General features: G+C 47.7%; 8 protein-coding genes across 8 annotated transcripts; 6 read left to right on the top strand and 2 right to left on the bottom strand.

Annotated features, from left to right (window-relative positions):
• Positions 1 to 94: 94 nt before the first annotated feature.
• EDB93DRAFT_1240115 (uncharacterized protein) lies at positions 95 to 1,112 on the top strand (the record flags this gene model as incomplete). The annotated part of the gene is made up of 2 exons (XM_041451717.1): positions 95 to 148; positions 210 to 1,112. The coding sequence occupies 2 exons, from the start codon at positions 95 to 97 to the stop codon at positions 1,110 to 1,112; spliced, it is 957 nt and encodes a 318-aa protein (XP_041308534.1).
• A 645-nt stretch (positions 1,113 to 1,757) lies between these two features.
• EDB93DRAFT_1083769 (uncharacterized protein) lies at positions 1,758 to 2,262 on the bottom strand (the record flags this gene model as incomplete). The annotated part of the gene is made up of 2 exons (XM_041445784.1): positions 1,758 to 2,011; positions 2,097 to 2,262. Coding segments are annotated over 2 exons (420 nt in total), but the record flags the coding sequence as incomplete, so codon positions are not given.
• Positions 2,263 to 2,281: 19 nt separating this feature from the next.
• EDB93DRAFT_1336767 (Sodium/hydrogen exchanger family-domain-containing protein) lies at positions 2,282 to 6,681 on the top strand (the record flags this gene model as incomplete). Its single annotated transcript, XM_041455344.1, has 14 exons — positions 2,282 to 2,313; positions 2,368 to 2,444; positions 2,511 to 2,544; positions 2,598 to 2,646; positions 2,695 to 3,516; positions 3,572 to 3,682; positions 3,737 to 3,914; positions 4,034 to 4,074; positions 4,115 to 4,414; positions 4,539 to 4,613; positions 4,668 to 4,744; positions 4,806 to 5,012; positions 5,067 to 6,372; positions 6,625 to 6,681. 14 exons carry the CDS (start codon positions 2,282 to 2,284, stop codon positions 6,679 to 6,681), a joined length of 3,366 nt encoding a protein of 1,121 aa, XP_041308532.1.
• A 258-nt stretch (positions 6,682 to 6,939) lies between these two features.
• Positions 6,940 to 9,250, bottom strand: EDB93DRAFT_1140596 (guanine nucleotide binding protein, alpha subunit). The gene is made up of 9 exons (XM_041449280.1): positions 8,926 to 9,250; positions 8,857 to 8,877; positions 8,190 to 8,805; positions 8,021 to 8,139; positions 7,921 to 7,970; positions 7,577 to 7,865; positions 7,416 to 7,498; positions 7,252 to 7,285; positions 6,940 to 7,191 (listed from the first exon to the last, which is right to left on the bottom strand). The coding sequence occupies exons 1-9, from the start codon at positions 9,131 to 9,133 to the stop codon at positions 7,142 to 7,144; spliced, it is 1,470 nt and encodes a 489-aa protein (XP_041308531.1). The 5' UTR covers positions 9,134 to 9,250; the 3' UTR covers positions 6,940 to 7,141.
• Positions 9,251 to 9,762: 512 nt separating this feature from the next.
• Positions 9,763 to 10,989, top strand: EDB93DRAFT_1240110 (uncharacterized protein; the record flags this gene model as incomplete). Its single annotated transcript, XM_041451716.1, has 3 exons — positions 9,763 to 9,945; positions 10,066 to 10,440; positions 10,501 to 10,989. The coding sequence occupies 3 exons, from the start codon at positions 9,763 to 9,765 to the stop codon at positions 10,987 to 10,989; spliced, it is 1,047 nt and encodes a 348-aa protein (XP_041308530.1).
• A 479-nt stretch (positions 10,990 to 11,468) lies between these two features.
• EDB93DRAFT_1240109 (cytochrome P450) lies at positions 11,469 to 13,772 on the top strand (the record flags this gene model as incomplete). The annotated part of the gene is made up of 14 exons (XM_041451715.1): positions 11,469 to 11,592; positions 11,648 to 11,745; positions 11,798 to 11,889; positions 11,941 to 11,984; positions 12,035 to 12,132; positions 12,191 to 12,363; positions 12,421 to 12,671; positions 12,727 to 12,793; positions 12,837 to 13,034; positions 13,082 to 13,111; positions 13,165 to 13,398; positions 13,464 to 13,496; positions 13,553 to 13,581; positions 13,630 to 13,772. The coding sequence occupies 14 exons, from the start codon at positions 11,469 to 11,471 to the stop codon at positions 13,770 to 13,772; spliced, it is 1,614 nt and encodes a 537-aa protein (XP_041308529.1).
• A 797-nt stretch (positions 13,773 to 14,569) lies between these two features.
• On the top strand, positions 14,570 to 16,034 carry EDB93DRAFT_1249502 (uncharacterized protein; the record flags this gene model as incomplete). The annotated part of the gene is made up of 4 exons (XM_041452869.1): positions 14,570 to 14,955; positions 15,010 to 15,384; positions 15,447 to 15,637; positions 15,694 to 16,034. The coding sequence occupies 4 exons, from the start codon at positions 14,570 to 14,572 to the stop codon at positions 16,032 to 16,034; spliced, it is 1,293 nt and encodes a 430-aa protein (XP_041308528.1).
• Positions 16,035 to 18,604: 2,570 nt separating this feature from the next.
• On the top strand, positions 18,605 to 20,365 carry EDB93DRAFT_315962 (WD40-repeat-containing domain protein). The gene is made up of 6 exons (XM_041456056.1): positions 18,605 to 18,871; positions 18,919 to 19,486; positions 19,542 to 19,556; positions 19,611 to 19,634; positions 19,687 to 19,770; positions 19,822 to 20,365. Exons 1-6 carry the CDS (start codon positions 18,858 to 18,860, stop codon positions 20,188 to 20,190), a joined length of 1,074 nt encoding a protein of 357 aa, XP_041308527.1. The 5' UTR covers positions 18,605 to 18,857; the 3' UTR covers positions 20,191 to 20,365.
• The last annotated feature ends 48 nt before the right edge of the window (positions 20,366 to 20,413 follow it).

Genomic DNA, 20,413 nt, shown 5'->3' with positions numbered 1-20,413 from the left:
TTGTTTTCTTTCACAACAGAAACCTCGTCGCCATCGTCGCCATCGACTGCAAACAACCCTTCCACTCGTTGATATATATCATACCCACCTTGCAATGAAGTCATTTGCTATTCTCTCATTATTTATTACTGCTTCTTTGGCACAGTCTGTAAGTATCAAGTTTAGTGAAACCATTGATTGCTAGACTAACGACACTGTTCCGAAACCAGTCCTCCAGTTCCAATCCTTACATTCCTTCAGGAATCAGTCAAGGTTGTTCAGACTATTTAGCTAGTTTGAACAGCAACAGCAGTTTCTCCTCCTGCACAACCCCAATCACATCTGCGACATCTGCGTTCGCACCGGGGGTCAACTCGAGCAACATCACCACAAGCCTTATTAACACTGTATTGAGCAACCTCTGCTCGGAATCTGCGTTCAATGCATGCCCCGACAGCACTGTTCGCTCTCAATTGATGTCCTACTACTCGGCATGCTCCGCAGAACTCACGACGAATCTCAATACCGATGTCCTCAGGACTTATGATGTTCTCTATGTCTTGACGCCACTCAGAGAAGCCGTATGCTCGAAGTCTGACAACGGTCAATACTGTGTCACGCAGTTAAACACCACATCCAGTAGTTCTGCTGTTGGAAATGTGGCTTTGGTGACCCCCAACAAACAACAGGCGTTGCAACAATACCTATATACTACATCTAACAGCGGGGCTTCTGCACGTCGGGACGTTAGCAACTCCACCACTGCACTTATTCCCAACACCACGACATTCCAGGATACCAATCTCGTGTTCCTCTTCCTTGATTCCACAATGAATTCGACTCAACTCTGCACCACTTGCACACGCAACATTCTCACGTCATACATCACGTTCGAGTCCAGTCTCCCTTATGCCCCAGGTCTGAACAACAGCTTACTGCTCCGTGGTCAGTCTGCTCTTTACAATGCCGCCACGTCAACTTGCCCAAGCGGCTTCTTGAGTGGCGCTGTGCAGGCCGCGGGCGGCCTTTCCGGTGGCCTTATGAGTGGCAGTCCCCGGTCAATAAATGCCGATGTATCGTTGCTCGTCAGTGCTATCTTGGGTGCTGCAGGTCTCGCGATCACAGCTTTCTGAGGTCTGTATTACACAAGTCAAGTGGACTCATAGTTGATAGTCATGGAATTTTGATGGTTGTCTATGGTGACTGGAATGGAGTTGTCTAATATTATACCTATTGCAATTTCTCTTTAGACAAATACTCTCCAGGTATCATCTTCGAAGTTGTTTGTCGTCTTCTCTTTCACCTTTTGATCCTTGTGGGCATGGTGTGCTTCGAATCATTTCAGCCGTGTCGCCCAGTATCGAGTCGGCTCAATATACCAACGTAGTCATCTCATTAATGATACAATAAGCTTGTCGGCTGTGCCGCGAGGCCTTAGGACTAGGTTATATACTTACAGTATTATTCAAGTTGTGTGTGGTTTCTAACATGAATATTTGAGTTTGGCAACTGTGTTTGCTAAAGGTCCCAACTGAGGAACGCAAAAGCAGTACAATTCGCAAATGTATCAGTGGTTAATGCCTGGAAACCGCCTTGAAGATGTGATTGAGTTTCGTACAGTGGTTGTAGTACATCGACACTAAATGACGTATCGAGGGATCTGCATTCCTCAGTGCGGATATGAATAGATAGCTGCATAGAAATTAGCTCAGATGGGGCTAGCAAGGTAAATCATCGCACCATACCCAACATGATGTTTTCCCGCACGGAGAGAAGAGTTACACTTGAAGTACAAACACAAGCAACAGGATTTCCACTATCATCACGAGTGCACCAACAGCAACAACATCACGTCCAGCAGTTATGAATGGGCGACCATATTCTCGTCTGTCTTCCTGCCCGAGAGTAGGGAGCGCCTGATCATAAAGAGCGCTAGTTTTTGATCCGTCGGAAAAGTCATGTCGTGAATTTCGATCGCGAATGAACCCGAGAGTGAAAAGGAGAATGGAGAGAACGAGATAGAGAATACCAACTTTGTCCGATATTGTGGGCAATGGAGGGAGGACAAGGTGACGGCATTATAAAAGAGGTCAAGGACAATAAGATAACAGGCTTACTTCGAAGAAAACGCGAATCAAACAGTCGGAGGGTCGTTAGTGCGTACCCAAGGGCAGCAATGGCGGTACGGCGGTAAGCACCGTTAAATGTGCGATTGCGTGCCCGAAGTTCAGTCAGCTCGAGGACATCAATTGGCCTACATGATTCTTCTCTATGACCCCTGTAATAGTATTCAGTCACGTTAATGATCGCAAATTATTTTCGTATCGCTCACCGGTATGTGAGCATGATGAAGGTGCCAGTGAAGTAATCCGAATATACAATCGATAGTACTGTGAGAAATTGGTTCGGCTCGGTTCGGTACATTAAATTATTTCTTGAACCCTTACTAGCTGCGAGTGAAGGTGGTCAGCTTGAGCAGAGCGTGGGTTTGACATTCAAATTGATGCTTCTGCCTTCAACGGTACGCGTAGGCATTCGCCTGAGTCCCAGAGTTTCTGGTGCAAGGTACGTTTCCGATGAATGAGTCTACCGACATAACACTGCTGATGACACTACAGAATATGGACGCAAGTGTCTCGAAACCAAGTGCGGTTTTTGACCTTTCCGGTACGCGTCGAAGAGTCTTATATACTCGTTTACTCAGTTTTTCTATAGCACTCAAAAATTACGCCGAGGGTGATCTCTTCCCAGCGCATACCGCATACTCGTAACTTCTGGTGGTCGAAACCGGCGACACCTGAGCAGCAGGCGGCATCGGCAGTAGAGTCAGCACCACCTTCCAGTGGCAACATTAGTACCGCTGTTGTGGACTTGGAACCAGAAACAACAACAACCAATACAGCGACACCGGAGTTAGACTCTGCTTTGATACCAGGGACTACCGCGCAGGATAGTTTAACGGCCGTCGTTGACGGTGGTGCAGGTATCGATATTCCTGCGTCCGACAGCGCCATCCTACCCCTTCAATATGGAGATTTAGCAGAATTAGGCCTCGCTGGCTGGTCACCAGCTGGGATCATAAGGTGGTCGTTCGAACTTCTACAGGTCAGCACTGGAATGCCGTGGTTTTACACGATCATCGCCGGCACACTTTTGTGGCGTGTGGTCATTTTACCTGCCAACATCATGAGCCTTCGTAACTCGTCGCGTTTACTTCCATATACCGATAAACTGCAAGCTGTGACGGCGGAATGGAAGTCAATCGACACCAGTGACCGCCTTGCATTGCAGCGTATATCCCTGAAAAGACAGAAAATCTATGAACAAGCGGGTGCACGGGTGCTTCCTTCCATTATCATGCCCTTTGTTCAAATCCCAATCACATTGGGTTTGTTCTTAGCTGTCAGGAAGATGACCATGCTTCCTGTAGAGCAGCTCAAACAGAGCGGAGTCTCTTTTTTGCCTGATTTAACTATGTCGGACCCATACTACATCCTACCAATCTTGTCCACTGTTGCCATCAACATCCAAATGTCGGTGCGTGTATTTAGAAGTTATGCGCCGGGAAATTGATACCAAATGGTGGTCATAGGTGATGAAAAACGACGTCAATTTTTCCGAGCGTCCCGAGATGGCTCATCTCATGAATTTTATGCGCATCTTTTCGTTCATGAGCGTCCCTCTCATGGGCTCACTGCCTAGCGTAGGGTTCACTAATTAATTCTTGCGAATGCGATTCTGATAATTATGTATTCAGGGTTTGTGGTTGTCCATCCTGACTGGTGTGGCAGTGTCATGCCTGCAGTCCTTTATCCTACAACGTACAACAGTGCGCAGGTGGCTCAAGATAAACCCTCGTGTTGAACCAAAGGTCAAACCACCCACTATGATGGAATCTATGCAGTACGCGAAATCGTGGTACATGAGCAAGAGAAGTGAGATTATCGCTGCTCGAACTCAGGCAGCGAAGACCCGGAGGAGATAAAATAAGCCGCGAGACAGTATGCGTAGAGGGCCCTATTATATATCTCTTTCATTAATACAACGTTCTCAGTCAACGAGAGAAAAATACCGATCTTATTACGTAATATTATGGTGTGCGTGGGAGTACCCTGCGACCCCAACTTGGTTGTAGGCTTATAGCCGTGGTACTTTCGGCTACGCACACTTCATGGCTTTCAAGTTGGGCTCAATAACAGTACAGGCGCCATCCGCAACACTGACTGAAGCTCCCATTCCGGAAGACGAAGAGTACTACTCGTCGTGGTCTCTATTCCTCGTTTGCTTGCTACTCGTCGTCTCGTTATGGACATCTTATTACCTGCAAATCAGGAAAATCCGGGCCATCCATGAGACTACCGTCTCTATCTTTGCAGGGATGTTTGTAGGGTTGGTGATTAGACTTGCACCGGGAACGATGATTCGAGAAATGCTGGTAAGTATTCACTCGTCACATATCTGCACTGCTTTCACGGACAGAATGGTGTCTTGCTTTATTATGTCTCCAAGCCACTTGTAGACTGTGACCACTGCCAGCGCGACTGAAGCTTTATTCATAGACCTTCAAACATACTCTGTTCTTCAACTTGCTACTCCCTCCTATCATTCTTAACTCTGGATACGAGCTCAAGCAAGTGAGTAATCTGCAGATGTTAAAATAGATTCAGACATATACAACCTTGCCGCAGGAGAACTTTTTTCGCAATTTTGGTTCCATCCTTACTTTTGCATTTTTGGGCACATTAATATCAGCTATCGGTGTCGGGTGCGTCAAATGCGAAAATGCTACTCGCATTACAATACTTTGCTTAACTGTTCTAGGACAGTGTGCTCGTGTATCTCTACTCATTCCTGGGACTAGAATCCTTGGATATTACACTGCTGGAGTGCCTGATTTATGGCTCTACACTATCTGCAACTGATCCAGTGACCGTTCTTGCCATATTCAATCAGTATAAGGTGGACCCAAAGCTCTACACCATCATCTTTGGCGAGAGTCTGCTAAATGATGCGGTCAGTATTGTCATGTATGAGTAAGTTTGAATTACCCCCTCCCTTAGAATCTGTTGCTTATATGTGATTTTCAGAACCCTTGCCCAATTCCACGGCACAGAGATATACATCTCGTCGATATTCCATGGCATCGGAATTTTCTTGCTTTCATTCAGCGTATCCATGGCCCTTGGCGTTAGTTTTGGCCTGGCAATGTCCCTAACCCTCAAACACTCGTCGATGAGTCTGTATCCTTCCATCGAATCTTGTCTTGTTGCCCTCTGCGCATATACCTGCTATTTCTTGTCAAACGGCTTGTCTATGTCTGGCATCGTATCCCTCCTGTTCTGCGGAATCACCTTGAAACACTATGCATATCATACCATGTCCCGGCGAACGCAGCGAACAACAAAATATATCTTCTCGACTCTCGCTCAACTCTCCGAAAACTTCATTTTCATATACCTCGGTCTCTCACTTTTCACAAGTCCTCCGTCATCAGAGCGCGTTACCAACTATGTCAAGCCCCTCTTCATTGTGGTCACGACGGTTGCAGTTGTATTCACCCGATACGCAGCCGTCTTCCCACTATCTGAAGCGATCAACTTCTTCACTCGTCATGCTCGGGGACAGCGAACAGAAGAGATTCCACACTCTTACCAGATGATGTTGTTCTGGGCTGGCTTGCGAGGTGCAGTGGGTGTGGCACTTGCGGCTGGTTTCAAGGGCGAGAATGCGCAGACACTGCGGATAACTGTCCTTGTTGTAGTGGTGCTTACTGTTTTCGTTTTCGGGGGTACCACTGCACGCATGCTAGAGATCCTTGGTATTCGCACAGGCGTTGAAGACGAAGCTGCTAGTAGCAGCGACGAAGATGCACCTCCGGGACGCAATGCATGGCAGAATCGCCGCCATAGTGGTTCATGGAACAGGTATACCGACGATTCTGAACCCTTGCCATATTTCTCGCCATCACAACACGGATATGGGCGGGCTGCAGGCAGAGTAGGGTCACACTATACATCACGGACTTATAATCACCACACGGGAGCACCACCATCGCCGATCGGCAATACCATGTTTTCTGCGACATCATCAGATTCCTTTGAGTCAGAAGCGGAAGTGCTCCCTATGGCCACGACCTCAGCGGATGCGGGTCCGTCTGCGGAAAGACATGATGGCAGACAGGCCAACGAAGATGGCAAATGGTTCCAGGCGCTGGATGAGAGATATCTTCTTCCTTTATTCTCGAATGCCACTGCCAGCCGCACCTTCCACGCCAGACGTGCGCGGAGGAATATCTCGATATCAGGTCAACCCGCAGGTGCGAATCTAAGCGCACTGGGTACGCCGCATGACAGTGAAGACGAGGCTGAGAGCCCAGAGGTGGAGCTTGGAACAGTGAGTCCGATGACGCCTGGCAGGCAGTTTTCACAATCTCCAGAGGAGCAAATGCGTTCTGAGAGGGGACTTGCTACACCCGTCTTGCGGAACGGAAACAGTAGAGATGATGGACAGAGTCGAGCGGGTTCCTAAAGATTCATTTGTCTTACAGTTGTTTCACAGTATTAGGTACCTCGTTAGAGTGTTTTTGCTAAGTGATCTACCAAGAATTTACTCAATTGACGCTTGAATTACCAAACAATCCACCAGGCAAATTCTAGTCAGCGGAATTACAGCGGCATTATGGGCATTTTGAACAACTTCTGAACGTCTTTCTCTCAAGCTCGTGCTCCTGGTAAGAGCATGCTTGGGCCTCTCTTCTCATATTGAGCTTGGCTTGAGAGCATGATAATTCACATGGATCTAATTAGATGGGTGGCTGTGTTTGTGGGCTGCGGAATCCAAAGCTAGATCCCCATTCCCAAACCATTCCCCTCATCATCAAAGATGGATTATAAGTGCAAGCAAGTAGACGGCGTCCATCGACGGCTTGCCTCATAAGTTAGGACTGGTCACGAGTCAGTCTAGCAAGCAAGTGTGTTGGCCATCTAGTATTACTGTACTGCGTATATCACCTAAATGTGGTTAGGGTCGTTGCAATTTATAGATGACATCAACAATGTTAATGAGTAAAGAGAGGAATACATTAGGAAGATGATGGTACAACACATTAAAAAACAATGTGGCGGGGGGTATGCTAAAGTTGCGATAAGATAACACAGCAATATTACAGAAGATCCGCATTCCGTAAATGAGAACGAAGGATACTTTCCTCGACTACAATTACCAATGTGAGGATTGAGATCTAAGACATCCTAAGCTCGTGTGGACACTCACCTACGCTCAGAGTAGCTGCGGTTGCCTTGGTGTCCTAAAAACAAAAACCAGTTAGCTATCACCCGTGCTAGCGTGACGCCGCCGTGACCATGGGTACGCAAATTCTCCAACGGTGAAATGTTCTCAAGGAACCCAGGCACGTCAGACAGCTGTGGGAGACTCACGATTACCGATGTGAAATGGATGAAAATGGGCCGTGGCTCCGGGGAACACTGCTTAGAAATTTCCTTGAAATGTTGTTGGAAGTCTGGAAAAGAGAATGATTGCGTGAGGATCGACGTATAGCCATGACCTATTGGCAAACAGTGCGCAAATTGGGGCCTACATTTCATTACTGTAACAGTGTCGTTTTTGCGATTGCCGTAACTTGTGATGTGATCCTTTATGGACAACCCTCGCTTGATCTTATTGTGCAGGAGATCGCACTTGTTAAGAAAGAGAATGATCTCGGTCTTGGCTAGAATACGAGACGAGCAGACTGATTTCCATAGGAGATAGCTATCTTCCAGGCGGTTTATGCGACGATCTTCACGGAGCTGCTCGTCGAAGCAAGAGATTGGACAAAGGAAAATGATAGCATCGACATCGTCGAAATACGCCGCCCACGCTACACGCTTAATAGGAGGGTTGTGAGTTCCAAAATACGACTAGATCAGTGATCAGGATTACCGAAGACCTCGTTCCGCCAACATCATACAATATCCACTCTTTCTCGTTGCCTGTGCAATGTTGATTAATACAAGTGTTTGGAAGTAACCGAACTACTTACTGTCATCCATCATGACTCTGTGTTCTTGAACGCCAACCGTTCGTAGACGCGCACGAACAATGTCGTTGTCGCTAGGTTCATAGTCATATGTTACAATGCGGTCGATGTCATTCAAAAAGCTTCGACATGATAGATAAGGCTATGAAAATACAGGATAGTGAACACTCACAAGCCCGGAGAGTCTTCAATCTTTGTCTTGCGATAAGACAAAACTTGCTGGACGACGGGGTCTTGCCACAACTCTAGCATGGTTTCCTTGCACGCAACGAGCACGTCAGTAACCTCGTCGTGATCACTATCACTCCGTCTTTGAGGACGGGCACTAGCCATTGTCGACGGGCGCAGCTTTTCCAAAGCGGATTTCCATCCGTTTGTCGAATTGATGCCAAAGTCTCGTGAGGGGCGTTTGGGTAGTAGTTGAGAGCCCGGAAAATCAAATGGGGTTGCAGATGTAGAAGTTGTTGATCGAACTTCTTGCGATTCAGGACCGAGCTTGCGCTCAAGGTCAGTCTGAATGCTGCGCAACGGGCCGAGACGCCGTTGCATGAAACGATGTTTGTCTGAGAAATGATAAACATTTCCATGGTTGGGTGTCTCGTCGTCTGAATCACTGAGATACTCTATTGTTGTAGACCCTGGGCGCTTTTCGCTCTCGGCTAGAGACATTTCCCGACTGAGGATATCCAGGACCCTGACAATGTTGCGAACGAGGTTTAGATAAATGACTACCCGCCATGAAGCTCGTTCCTCCGCCCACTCGGAACGTGCATGCTGTAACTGGAAATCTGTGAAACGAGATCATCTCTCAGTGATTCACGAGTGCCCTCGAAACGTACTTTTGAGTGTAGCAGATTTTCCTGTATGAGGATAAGCTCACTTCCGAAATCATGCTCTGGTGAACGCACCGCTCTCGCTCTGTCCGAGGAGAAGTACTTTGACAGGTTTCTTTTTCTTCTTGAGTGCGGTTCGTTCTTGACGAATCTGCTCGTCGATGGCCTCGCTTATTCGACGAGCTTCGATCTCAGCCTGCTCTCGTGTTTCTTTCTCTTCTGGTGTTTCATCTTTTGGAGGTGCGATTGCAAGCGTAAGAGGGTCTTCCACAGATATCTGCATCGTCACTGATTAGATGGTATCAGAAAGAAGAAGTTACCAGAGATAAAAAGACAAGAGAAAAGACGAAGAATTGTCACTCCGCTGAGGCCAAATGGATCAATAGGCGCCGTACGGCATATTATGGATAACTAGCCTGGGCAGTTCACAAGCCTTGGCGTATGTCATTAGAACCTGAAGGGTAAACTAGTAAGTTAGACAAGTTGATGAAGCAGGTTACATGAAATGTATCCTAATAATTGACTGTATCTGCAAGATACTTGCGGATGTAGTATTTAAAAGTGTCAGGACTGTCACCAAAGCTGTCTTGACCATACTGCCAAGTGGGAGTTCGCCCGTAATGTCGATCAACCAATTCAATTGCGTGGGTTTCCGTTTCGCTGCCGTTAATAATGTGGCGTGATATATTTGTTTATATTTGTAAGAAACAATTTCGCGATATAAGAAGCGACATGTGACTTTCCCGTGACTTTTGACCTCCTTACCCCGTGACCAGCACGACACCTTCCTCCCATCCCGTGCCTATATCCCTGTTGTAATTGTGAGTCAAAAAATTTAACCAATCCACACAAAACAAGTCAAGTAACTAATATGAGAAATCGTTTAGCTCGCTGGCGACTTCATCCCTCACCATGGCTTCTGCGCAGCACTCTTCTATTCCCGCCGGCGCATCCACCACCAGTGTTAGTCAGAGTTCACCAGCAACAGGCCCGGTTTCTGTTCCTAACGGCGACCGCATACCCCTGCAGATAGAGGGTATGGATGCTACTCAAGTCTCTAATCTCCTTAAGAACCTACCTAGTCTCTTCCACAAGGTTCGTGCCAACAACTATCCTTGAACGATATACCTTTGTATGGTTCACTCTGCTTTTGTCGAATTCGTCAATTTTCACTAAATGTGCCGCTGACACCATTTTTTTTGGTTACATCAATAGTCTCCTGCTCAAGGCGATATGACTGGAGAGGCTGCTCAATCTTTGCAGGCTCTCGCTCAAGCCGGATTGTTCCCTCTTCAAAATCAACACCAACTTCAGCACCCCATATCATTCCCCGGCGATCCTGGCCCTTCTTCGCACCCCCGCGGTCCTCCTAACCTTGGCCACTTGTCTGCAGCCGCGGCAGCTGCAGGTCAAACCCCTCCAGCCTCACACACGCAGGATGGAGGGGAAGCTCTCAGTGACACAGACATCGGAGAACAACCTCCTTCAACGGCTCCACAACCGCCGTCCGGATCATCTGGAAGATCCCGGGCCGCCAGGAGCGCTGCAATGGGCACCGATGAGTGGACCCGCCAGCGTAAGGACAACCATGTAGGTATCTTCGATGAATCCTCCTGCGCTCTGGTCATTGATATTCATGTAATTTATCAGAAAGAAGTTGAGCGTCGACGTCGAGGAAATATCAACGAGGGCATCAATGAACTCGGTCGCATAGTACCAAACAGTTCTGGTGAAAAGGCGAAAGGCGCAATTCTTCAGCGTGCTGTGCAGTATATCCACCATCTGAAAGAAAACGAGGCGCGCAATATTGAGAAATGGACACTAGAGAAGTTGCTCATGGATCAAGCAATGGGTGACTTGCAAGCGCAGTTGGAGGACATGAGGAGGTTATGGGAGGAGGAACGCATCGCACGACAAAGAGCAGAGAACGAACTCGATGTGCTGAGGGGTGTAACGGGTCAGGCCACAACCATTCCATATAAATCTCGTTCGCGTTCAGTTGAGCGAGGGCAGGATGGGCCGTCTAACAGAGGTCCATTTGGTGAGAGTGAAGTGCGAACGGAACTTGGGAATCGACCAGAGGAAGGTAGTAGTGATGAGTCAGAAAGCAGGCCCGGGAAACGTGCGAGAGTTGATTGAGGTTATGTAGTTCGTATTATCTTTTCAGCTGTATTGATAGCACCCATAAATCTAACTTCCACTTAGTGCTTTTTCCGAGTCCTGTATTATCAACGTACGTGGAACTTGAAGCTTGAAGATTTGGTTTGATTATCCAGATCCCCGCATCTGGGGAATTTGCCGTGTCTTGGCGCTTTATCTCCTGTTTGGTATTAACGGCAAACCTCGACAGTTCTTGCGCCTGGTGAGGAAAAACCTGTGCTTTTTGCGCATCCTCGACTCTTTGGTGTCGAGGTTTCATGCTAACCATCTTGGTGTAAGAGGGATATCAATAGATCCCGATCACCGCATAAAGCGCCTGATAGTAACTCGCTTCTTGTTCGTGACACGGTCTATGGAAGAAAGTAAAGTTTCGGTGACATTGATCATGATAAGATGAATTTTGACGGTTTGGCATACATAGCCCCTTGATCTTTGACCACAGGTATTTGTTCAGTATCATGCATTATGTCTGGCAGTTGCTGTGCGTCGTGGGGCTAATCCTCTACGCCGTTTGGGGTAGCTACTTCAGGAGAAACCCACTAGATAACATTCCCGGGCCCCCTCGTCAGCGTTGGTATACAGGTAAGAACACAATGCAGAATCTTAACGAGTTGATGCACGGATAAGATTGTTTCAGGAAACTTGGAACAGATATTTGCGCGGTATGCATGGGATTTCCACGAGATGCTTGCGGAACGCTACGGTCCAGTATCGAAATTTTATGGGCTTTTTGGGGTACGTCAATCGCGCAAACGCATCGCTATTTTTTTGAGAACGTTGTTCGCAGGCAAGAGAGTTATATGTGTTTGATCCAAAGGCTATGTACCATATCATGGTCAAAGATCAGAACACTTTTGAAATGGCTCCTACCTTTTTGGCGTAGGGATTTCCACTGTACTTGATGGTTCACTTTACTGAAAAGCCCTGCAGGACAAACAAGGTCCTCTTCGGGGATGGCCTGCTCTCGACATTGGGTGCGGTGGGATTCTTTTTGTGTTGTCCCTGTATCTTAATCCCTATACAGGTGAACATCACCGAAAGCAACGGAAGATGCTCAACCCTGTCTTTTCTATCAGCCACGTGCGAGACATGGTGCCTACTTTTCTTGAGGTGACGAAATGTGTAAGTGCCTTACTTGTCTGGCATCGGTGGCATTATTGATTGCGCGCATGTGTAATAGCTCCGAGACGGCATTGCAGCGCAGGTAGAACACGGGCCCTGTGAAATTAATATGTTGGAATGGCTCAATCGCACCGCTCTTGAACTTGTGGGGCAGAGTGGACTGGGGTACTCTTTTGATTGTCTGAAAGAAGGCTATGCCAATCCTTACAGCGCTGCCGTCAAGAACCTCGTGTACGCATTCCAATGATTCTTTACAACTCTATAGGGGAGGGTTAACGAGAAATCTAGGCCAACATTATTCAAAGTGTCTGTCGCGAGAAAAATTCTCCCATTTCTGATCAATGTTGGTCCTCCTAACTTCAGGAGATTCGTCGTGAAGATTTTTCCTTGGAAGGCACTGAAGGAGATCTGTGCTATCGTCGACGTTATGGACGAGGTATCGACGAAAGTCTTTGAGGAAAAGAAACGTGCACTTTCTAAGGGAGACGACACAGTATTGCACCAGTTGCAAGAAGGAAAAGACATCATGAGCATACTGCGTGCGTTCATTTATTGTAATTGCGTTCTTAACCGCTGAGCTATCTACTGCTATAGTCCGAGCTAACATGGATGCTTCAGCGGAAGATAGTCTTCCAGATTCAGAGCTTGTGGCTCAGATGAGGTGAGCGTGGCTGCATCCATGTATTTATCTAATATTACTCCAGCACGCTCCTTTTTGCCGCAACACATACAACTGCCAGTGCCCTATGTCGCACCCTTTTGACTCTTGCTCAACACCAAGATGCACAGTACAGACTGTGCGAGGAAATACAACAAGCAATGACTGAACTTGGCGAGCTTGACTATGATGCCCTGGTGAATCTGCCATACCTCGATGCAGTATGTCGAGAGACACTGCGCTTGTGAGGGTTCATTTTCTATCAACTTATATATGCTCATAAAGGTGTAGGTACCCACCGGTTACTACCGCCACACGCACGTATGTCCCATCCAAAGTTCACTGGATATCGAATGAACCTTGTGCTTTTCTAGTGCAAGTGATGATATAGTTCTCCCCTTTTCGCATCCCGTCAAAGGGAATGACGGGACATATATGCACGAGATCCTTGTGCCCAAGAGCACAAATGTTGTCGTGTCCATCCTGAACTCTAACCGAGATCCTGAAATCTGGGGAGACGACGCGCTTCAATGGAAACCGGAAAGGTGGCTGTCTCCGCTTCCACAAAGTGTCATTGATGCCGAGATTCCAGGGGTTTACTCTCACCTGTGAGTGGTATTTGGGAATATAAATCCCCAGAATACTCATACTCGGTGATCAATTTCTCCTCCAGAATGACATTCATTGGCGGCGCAAGAGCATGCATGTAAGATTTAAACTTTATGCTACAATTGTCGGTCTCTGATAAGAACAAATACATAGTGGATTCAAATTTTCAGAGCTCGAGATGAGTTCGTAGGCTTCATTCTTGTTTAGATTCCGGCTGACAAATTGACCAGAGACTGTCCTTTACATGCTCATCCCGACATTCAAGTTCACTCCCACAAAAGAGATCGAATGGACCATACAGATGTCATCTCCGAATGTCAAAGGTTCTGAGGACGCTAAGTGGCAGTTGCCGCTCCGAGTCGAGTCGAGATGATATCACATCGGTGCGTGTGTGGTGTTAACGAGGGTCCCCGGGCGTCTTCGACTGTAGCTGCTATGTGATATTCGAAGTGTATTATATCATCGCGCATACATCCCAAAAGTTGATCCTATCCAACGTTCAGGGCTCAGGGAAAAAGGTATGACAATCTTCAGCATTCTTCCTTGTCAGTCTACTCTATAAAGATACATACCCCAGAGGTGTGCTTCAAGTCCTTCATCCCACACAGCTTCTCTGCACACCGCAACTCCAACACCCTCAATAAAGCGCGGCATCCCGCGCCCGGCCTGTGTTCATGCATATATATATATATGAGCAGTGTACGCGTCCATGAAAGTCTGGCCACCCGAGCCGTCCTTTTTAACCATGAGATCAGTCCAAAGGGGCGGCCGGAGATTCAAGTTACTGGATTTCGATATTTACCTCGTGTTCACGCGCTTGATAGAGGGCTAGCTCTGAACATCATATGGCCAGAACTTCCGGTGTTGCAGTAGCTTAACATGCACTGCACTGTTACAATCGACAATCTGCTCACATTATCTAGTAGCGAGCTAAAGCCGACATTGAGAAAAGTTTATCGTGCTGGAGAAATGAAACAACTGTTAGACATTCAAACTACGAGGTCACACAGTACGATGTAACATATGTGTGTAGTTTCAAGTTGATTGCGATGGTTTTGCAAGTTGGTTTCAAGGTTTTACTACGCAGTCTGAAGCTTGATTACCAACTCGAAGGACTGAGGAGAAATATATAGATCATGATTTGAAAACGTCTCGCCGAATCTAACGATCATGTCCAGGAACATCATCCCCACCGAAGACGAAGTCAGAAAAGCCGCTATCGAGCTGAAAAAAAGCAACCCTGCCTCTGGCGTCGCTAAAATCCACAGCCTTTTACTTCACGCAAATCCATCATGGACGGTCAGCGAAAAACGTGTCCGAAAGATCTTGCACAGTGAAGGGCTCGTCAGATCGGACGCTGGGACGCCCAGTAGTACAACCGACAGCATCCATCCATCTTTTCGCCTCAATAAAAGCCTCGATGTCAACAAGTGGACCAATAGGGTGGAAGTCAAGTACTTTGACGCGATCAAGGGCAAGGGTCTCGTCGCCAAAGAAGATATAGCAAAAGGGGATGTTTTATGGAAAGAGGATCCTTTCATCCTGGCCCCAGAATGGTGAGCTCTTCAACACGTTCCATCACTCGAATCAAAGAGCTTATGGTTGGAAAGGGAGATCTATGACCTCCAGCGCTCATCTGAGGCGTGCTCCTTCTGCTCGTCCATCATCCGCGATCATTCCCCGTTGCATATATCCTGCGAGGCCTCCACAACAGCAACTCCCTGTACAGCAAGATACTGCAATAGGCTTTGTCGTCTGCAGGCAGAGAAAACACACCCTCTTCTATGTCCCGCACGCAATCCCGCATCTGTACCACTCCTTGCCTTCGCAAGAGATGCGCAGTGGATGGCCCTACATGCTCTCGCACAGTGCACCAGCCGACTTTTACTCGCTTCTCAGCAAGATACTGCAACGTTCGACTTGGACTTGCAAGTAGTCCAGGGCCTCGCTGTGCTTGGGATGGAGGAACGTGCTCAGTGTCTTCGGTGAGTCATTGGACTCCAACACTTCAACGGCGAATGTCCACTGACCCTCTAATAGTGAGCAGGGATTGGAGCCCGATCGTGAAAATTGGCGGAGAGCCTTTGAATTGTACTTGCAAGCATTCAAAGAACCTCGGACACCTTGCAGAACAAAAAAAACTCGCACGCGTCTTGAAAAAGCCAATTTCCGAAGAGCTACAGAAATTTACTTTCGAATATCAGGCCTTCTTACGTGGTCTGGGCCGCATGAGTCTCAGTAAGCTGTTCCGTAACTGTCGTATTTTTTTTTCGTTATTTTACACTGGTTTGTAGATCTGGAGGCCCATGGTGGACTGTACAGACTACACTCTCACCTTAACCACAGTTGCACTCCCAACGTCTCCATAAGACACTTGGACCAGCGCACCGCGCTCTCGCGCATCACAGTAATCGCAAAGGATGATTTCAAAATAGGACAGGAGCTCCTAATTACATATACGAACCCCCAGAGCAGTCTCAGGGATCGACGCCGGAGATTATCAGAGTGGGGATTCGGACCTTGCCGGTGTGAGCGCTGTGTTACAGAAGAAAAGATTTGGAAGGAATCAGATAGCAACACACAGGAAGCGGACGATCTCGCAGATCAGCTCAAAGCTGGTCTAGGAGTGTTATAGGATGTGTTCATTGAATGATCTATGATCTGCGGCTAGGATTAATTTCCGTCAAGCAAACGTCCGCCGTGACGCCCGTGCTCTTTTGTAATCCCCACGATCTGGTTCCATCGTTGCCATCGCAGGCATTTATGATGATCGAATAATTTTCTTCAAGCTTCAAGATTTGGATCTTCCGAATCTGTTCCCTTCATATGGACCTATTCCCGTCAGAATAATGCGGTAAGCTCGTGCAATATATTTTGTCACCGGAAATATATATCTCATTCAGGTGACAATATGATTGATTATCCCCGCGTGTGGCTCCGTCTGGGTCAATTCAATTCCTCATTTCCGCAAACTACCGGAGTGACAAATTGCGACCTGTGTTCTTGTCATCGGCCGCAAAGGGATACTTAAACCTAAGTTTGATTTTTAGCCAAGCTCCACTCGATCATCGTAATAATGCGCCGCCTAATCCTGTCATGCCGGCTGAAACCTTGCTTGTCATGATCATTGTGGCGGCGTCATATACTACTAGTATACGTAGGTCTAGACAGGCTAATGGAAAAGGTACCGAACAATGGCGCAGTGCATAGAAAATCACACTTTGGGCCGTTGTCACTGCTATGGATGTATTTTTTTCATTAATGTTCATGTCTGTACTCTATGTCGGACAATACATACTCCAGAGTCACGAATGCCCTCGTGTGAGGCGTACTCTCATTGGTCGCCGTTCCCGCCCGGGCCAGCGGCCTTAGAAGTGTGCACCATCAAAGATGAGATCACACAATAATACAATGCGGTGATATCAAGGTTACTACCATAAGACTAGACTGAACGTGCTCTCGCCTGCATTGAGCAGGAGATACAAGGAGTTATGGAAGTTGCCGGCGAGCCAACGTTGGGATCATGAGCTTAGATTTGTATGAAAATGGGCAGCCCTTCGGGTGGTGAAAAAATATATTCATCAAAGTCTTCACCACAGGAAGAAGTGTTTGTTGTAGTCAGAATGAGCGGGGGAAAGCAGTGTTGTTACTAACTCATCAAGAGTTATTACTAATTAGGTCAGTTAAATGGATCTTTCAGCAAGCCATCGCACATGGAATATTGCAGGCTGACGAGGCCCGAAAGCAACAGTCCCCACCATCCTCATTGTCGGCTGTTACACCGCAGTTGGGGCAAGATGGGCGCCTCGATGACGACGACAATGAGGAATACATCTCAGGGTCAGGAGTCATTGATGTTGAGGATGACATCTCGGGCCCTTGAGAAGGCAGCAGGCTGCGATAAAGAGCCATCGAGCTCGATCGTTATTGGCGACTCGCACTAGCTGTTATTTAACCACAATTATTTTGCTGTTAATTCAAAGCAGGATACACCAGTTAAGAGTTATGACCCAGGTTAGTAACGACCGGAGAATACCAGACCAGGCACAATGAGCGGCGACGGGGCGAGCACGTTGCCAGAGAATCCAGTTGAGCGTCGAGAGGGAGACCACGTCCTTGACACCTGCCTCAAGCACCCATCTCCTGGGATAAAGGTCTGGTAGAAGGGCAGGTGACAGTGGCTTCGAACCTGCGAGAGTTCTTGTCAAACCTACCCCTACCCTCTCCTACTGCGCAGTTCTTCCCCGTCCATTTTAGAGAATACCTTATACAACCTGGAGAGGAAATGGTCCGTGCACTACCGCAACGAAGTCTACCTGCCAGCCAGCTACATTCGATACTCCGATGACTCACCAGCAGGGTGGTTTACAGGTTGGGGAGTACTAGTGGGGGAATAGGAACCTTCATCTCCCAGGTTCTATCAGCCTTTAGCATAAAGTCGAATCCCAACCCCGCTTCGTATGAAAAATTGACGGTCCTTCCAATTGGTGAGGTTTGCGGTCCAAAGAGGTGGTGATAGAGTGTGTTCGTTGAGAATCTATGCCAGGAAGATGTGCACATACTATGAGCAGGAGTAACAACATAATAAGCGGCAGTTGGACGCGAGCATGCCAGAGCAGTTGCTATGTAGGACTGCAAAGCCGGGTGGAGTTGGGACATGACAGAGAGCAAACAAGTTTCGAGCCAAGTCAGTTGAGCTGACTAAGGCAGCTTGAGAACTGAACGGACAGCGGTTACTAGTAGACCTACTCTCTCTGAGCTCCCCTGATAATTGAATGCGTGGAGCGCTCAGGTGTCGATGACGGCCCGCGTGATCCGCAGCATGGTAACTTAGCTGGTGGCGCACGAAAAGCGAAAAGCACCTGGCCAATGGGTAGTGGGCGACCTGTACAAGCATCATCCCAACTCGCCTCCAGTGGGACCAGAGCGAAACATCCACCTGCCTCGATTTTGTCTTTCATTCCAAGTGTGTGGGTGTGAAGTTCCATTGAAAAAATATTTGCTGGTAAGTGATAATATGTGTTATATGCAAGAAATTCTATTGAAGAACGTCATAGCAAAGATCGCAGAGACGGACTGCGTAGACAAATTTGGCGTGCACTATTCGTAGCTCACCGTGCTCCTGACATGTCAGCGGTCCAGCCACAACAGAAGATTGCAGGACAAAAGGAATTAGTCTGGGGTATCTTGTACCTCTCAGATGGACGGTACACTATCACCTGTTCTGACGACGCTGCGTTGCGAGTATGGGACTTAGAGAGTGGCAAGCAGAAAGGCGAAAATTGGAAGGATAAAGGAAGTGGAACAATGTGGGCCATAGCGTTGTCGCTGGGTGGCAAGGAAGTAGCAAGTGGGAGTGATGACGGCATAGTAAGATTATGGGACATCGAGACAGGTGAAGTCACTGCAAGATGGACAGGCCACAGCTCAGGGGTGTCATCTATCTCCTGGAGTCCAAATGGAGATCGACTGGTGAGTGGATCATACGATGGAACAGCAAGAGTGTGGAATGTCGACAGCGGCGAGACCATCCTTGAACCAATCGAGACTGGGCATACATACGTGCGCGCGGTTCACTATTCACCCGATGCAACAATGATTGCAACGGGCGGGCATAACGGCGTCGATGAATCCTCAGTGAAACTCTGGGATGCCGAGACAGGTGAACTGCTCAAAACACTCAAGGCAGACAAGCTATCCGAAGTTTTATGTTTGGCTTGGTCTTCGGATATCAACACACTTATCTCTGGGTCACTTAATGTCGATGGCTGCTCCGTTAGAAAATTCGACACCGTCACTGGGACACAAACCGCTGTGTTCAAAGGACATCAACATCTTGTTAAAGCCCTTTCATTATCCCCCAATGACCGTATCCTTGCAAGCGCATCATCCGACAAAACAGTACGACTTTGGAACATCGAAAGTAATCAACCTATTGGACCACCCCTCCTCCATGATGGCGCAGTGAGATCTGTGGTTTTCTCTCCTGATGGAAAACTGCTGGCGACTGTCTGCGATGACCATCACATATACACATGGGATGTCGTTGCTATTGTCAAGGAAGCTGGCCTTGGTAAACTTCTGACTGTGAGTTTGAATCCTGTTTCCTATGATCATACTGATGGCATGGCGTGTCCCTCAGGCCTCCGCCCCAAAGGTATCTCAATTTTTAATGTTCAGAAATTATGTGTCCTAATCCGTATTATTACAGGTCGGCGGGAAATTGATCTTAGAGGTAATTGATCCTTTCTTTGACCATGCCCTGCTTCTATTCATCTTTGTACCAGACGGAGGCCACACAACGTCGAAATCAGAAATTTACGGATGCGCATCGATTGCCACCAGGCTTTTTCGACGATGCTCATGTTGGCGTGAGTTTCCAGAATAACAGTCTAACATAGTAATGACACTTAATTTTTCAGTCTTCTGCAACACGTCGTCCCCCTCCCCGTCATGGCCGTGGCAGTCGTACAACACCATCATCACCACGTACCCTCCTTGGTCGACTTTCCTCGCTCTTCCCACGTCCTCATCATACTACGCCCCGTGTTGTTAAGGTGCCCACCGTCCAGGACAGAAAGGTGTGTCTACCTCCGAGTTCTGCCTGGTTCGATGCCAATCCGTTCAAAGGCCTTGTATGTCTCCCCACCGCGCCAGAAAAGACAACTCTTGCAAGGTGCCCATACTCAAGGTCAACAACAACAAGGTCAATCCCATGGCCAGGCATCATCGTCTGGTCCTCCAGTGGCCCCTGCTACCGCAACATCCATGCCATCTACAGCTGCTGGTGAAACTGCGTCTGCAACTGCAACGCCATCGCGTCCTGCTGTTGCCACCAACAGCCTCATCATCCTATGGACTCGCATAGTGCTCTGCGTCTGCTGTGTCTCTGTTGACCATACGAATGGTCCTCATTAATGAAGCAGCATTTCATCACTTGCATTACTTCTCATTATGCGCTGACGTTCTTGTCCTCGCATCGTACTACTTTTTTCCCCTCTACTCTATGACTAC

This window comes from Suillus bovinus, assembly GCF_016758785.1.
Source record: "Suillus bovinus strain UH-Sbo-P2 chromosome Unknown EDB93scaffold_21, whole genome shotgun sequence".
Taxonomy (NCBI): domain Eukaryota; kingdom Fungi; phylum Basidiomycota; class Agaricomycetes; order Boletales; family Suillaceae; genus Suillus; species Suillus bovinus.
The sequence above is the reverse complement of the archived record's forward strand: the minus strand, read 5'-3'. Positions and strand labels throughout refer to the sequence as shown.

What these genes read in the sequence shown, in the direction of transcription:
- EDB93DRAFT_1140596 (XM_041449280.1), bottom strand. Translation starts at nt 9,133, where the DNA reads ATGCAGATATCTGTGGAAGACCCTCTTACGCTTGCAATCGCACCTCCA. An exon ending in CCTCGGACAGAGCGAGAGCG is followed by an intron (nt 8,878 to 8,925) that starts GTGCGTTCACCA and finishes ATCCTCATACAG; the next exon opens with GAAAATCTGCTACACTCAAA. An exon ending in TCCATTTCACATCGGTAATC is followed by an intron (nt 7,286 to 7,415) that starts GTGAGTCTCCCA and finishes TTTTGTTTTTAG; the next exon opens with GACACCAAGGCAACCGCAGC.
- EDB93DRAFT_315962 (XM_041456056.1), top strand. An exon ending in GCGGGAAATTGATCTTAGAG is followed by an intron (nt 19,635 to 19,686) that starts GTAATTGATCCT and finishes TCTTTGTACCAG; the next exon opens with ACGGAGGCCACACAACGTCG. An exon ending in TCGACGATGCTCATGTTGGC is followed by an intron (nt 19,771 to 19,821) that starts GTGAGTTTCCAG and finishes TTAATTTTTCAG; the next exon opens with TCTTCTGCAACACGTCGTCC.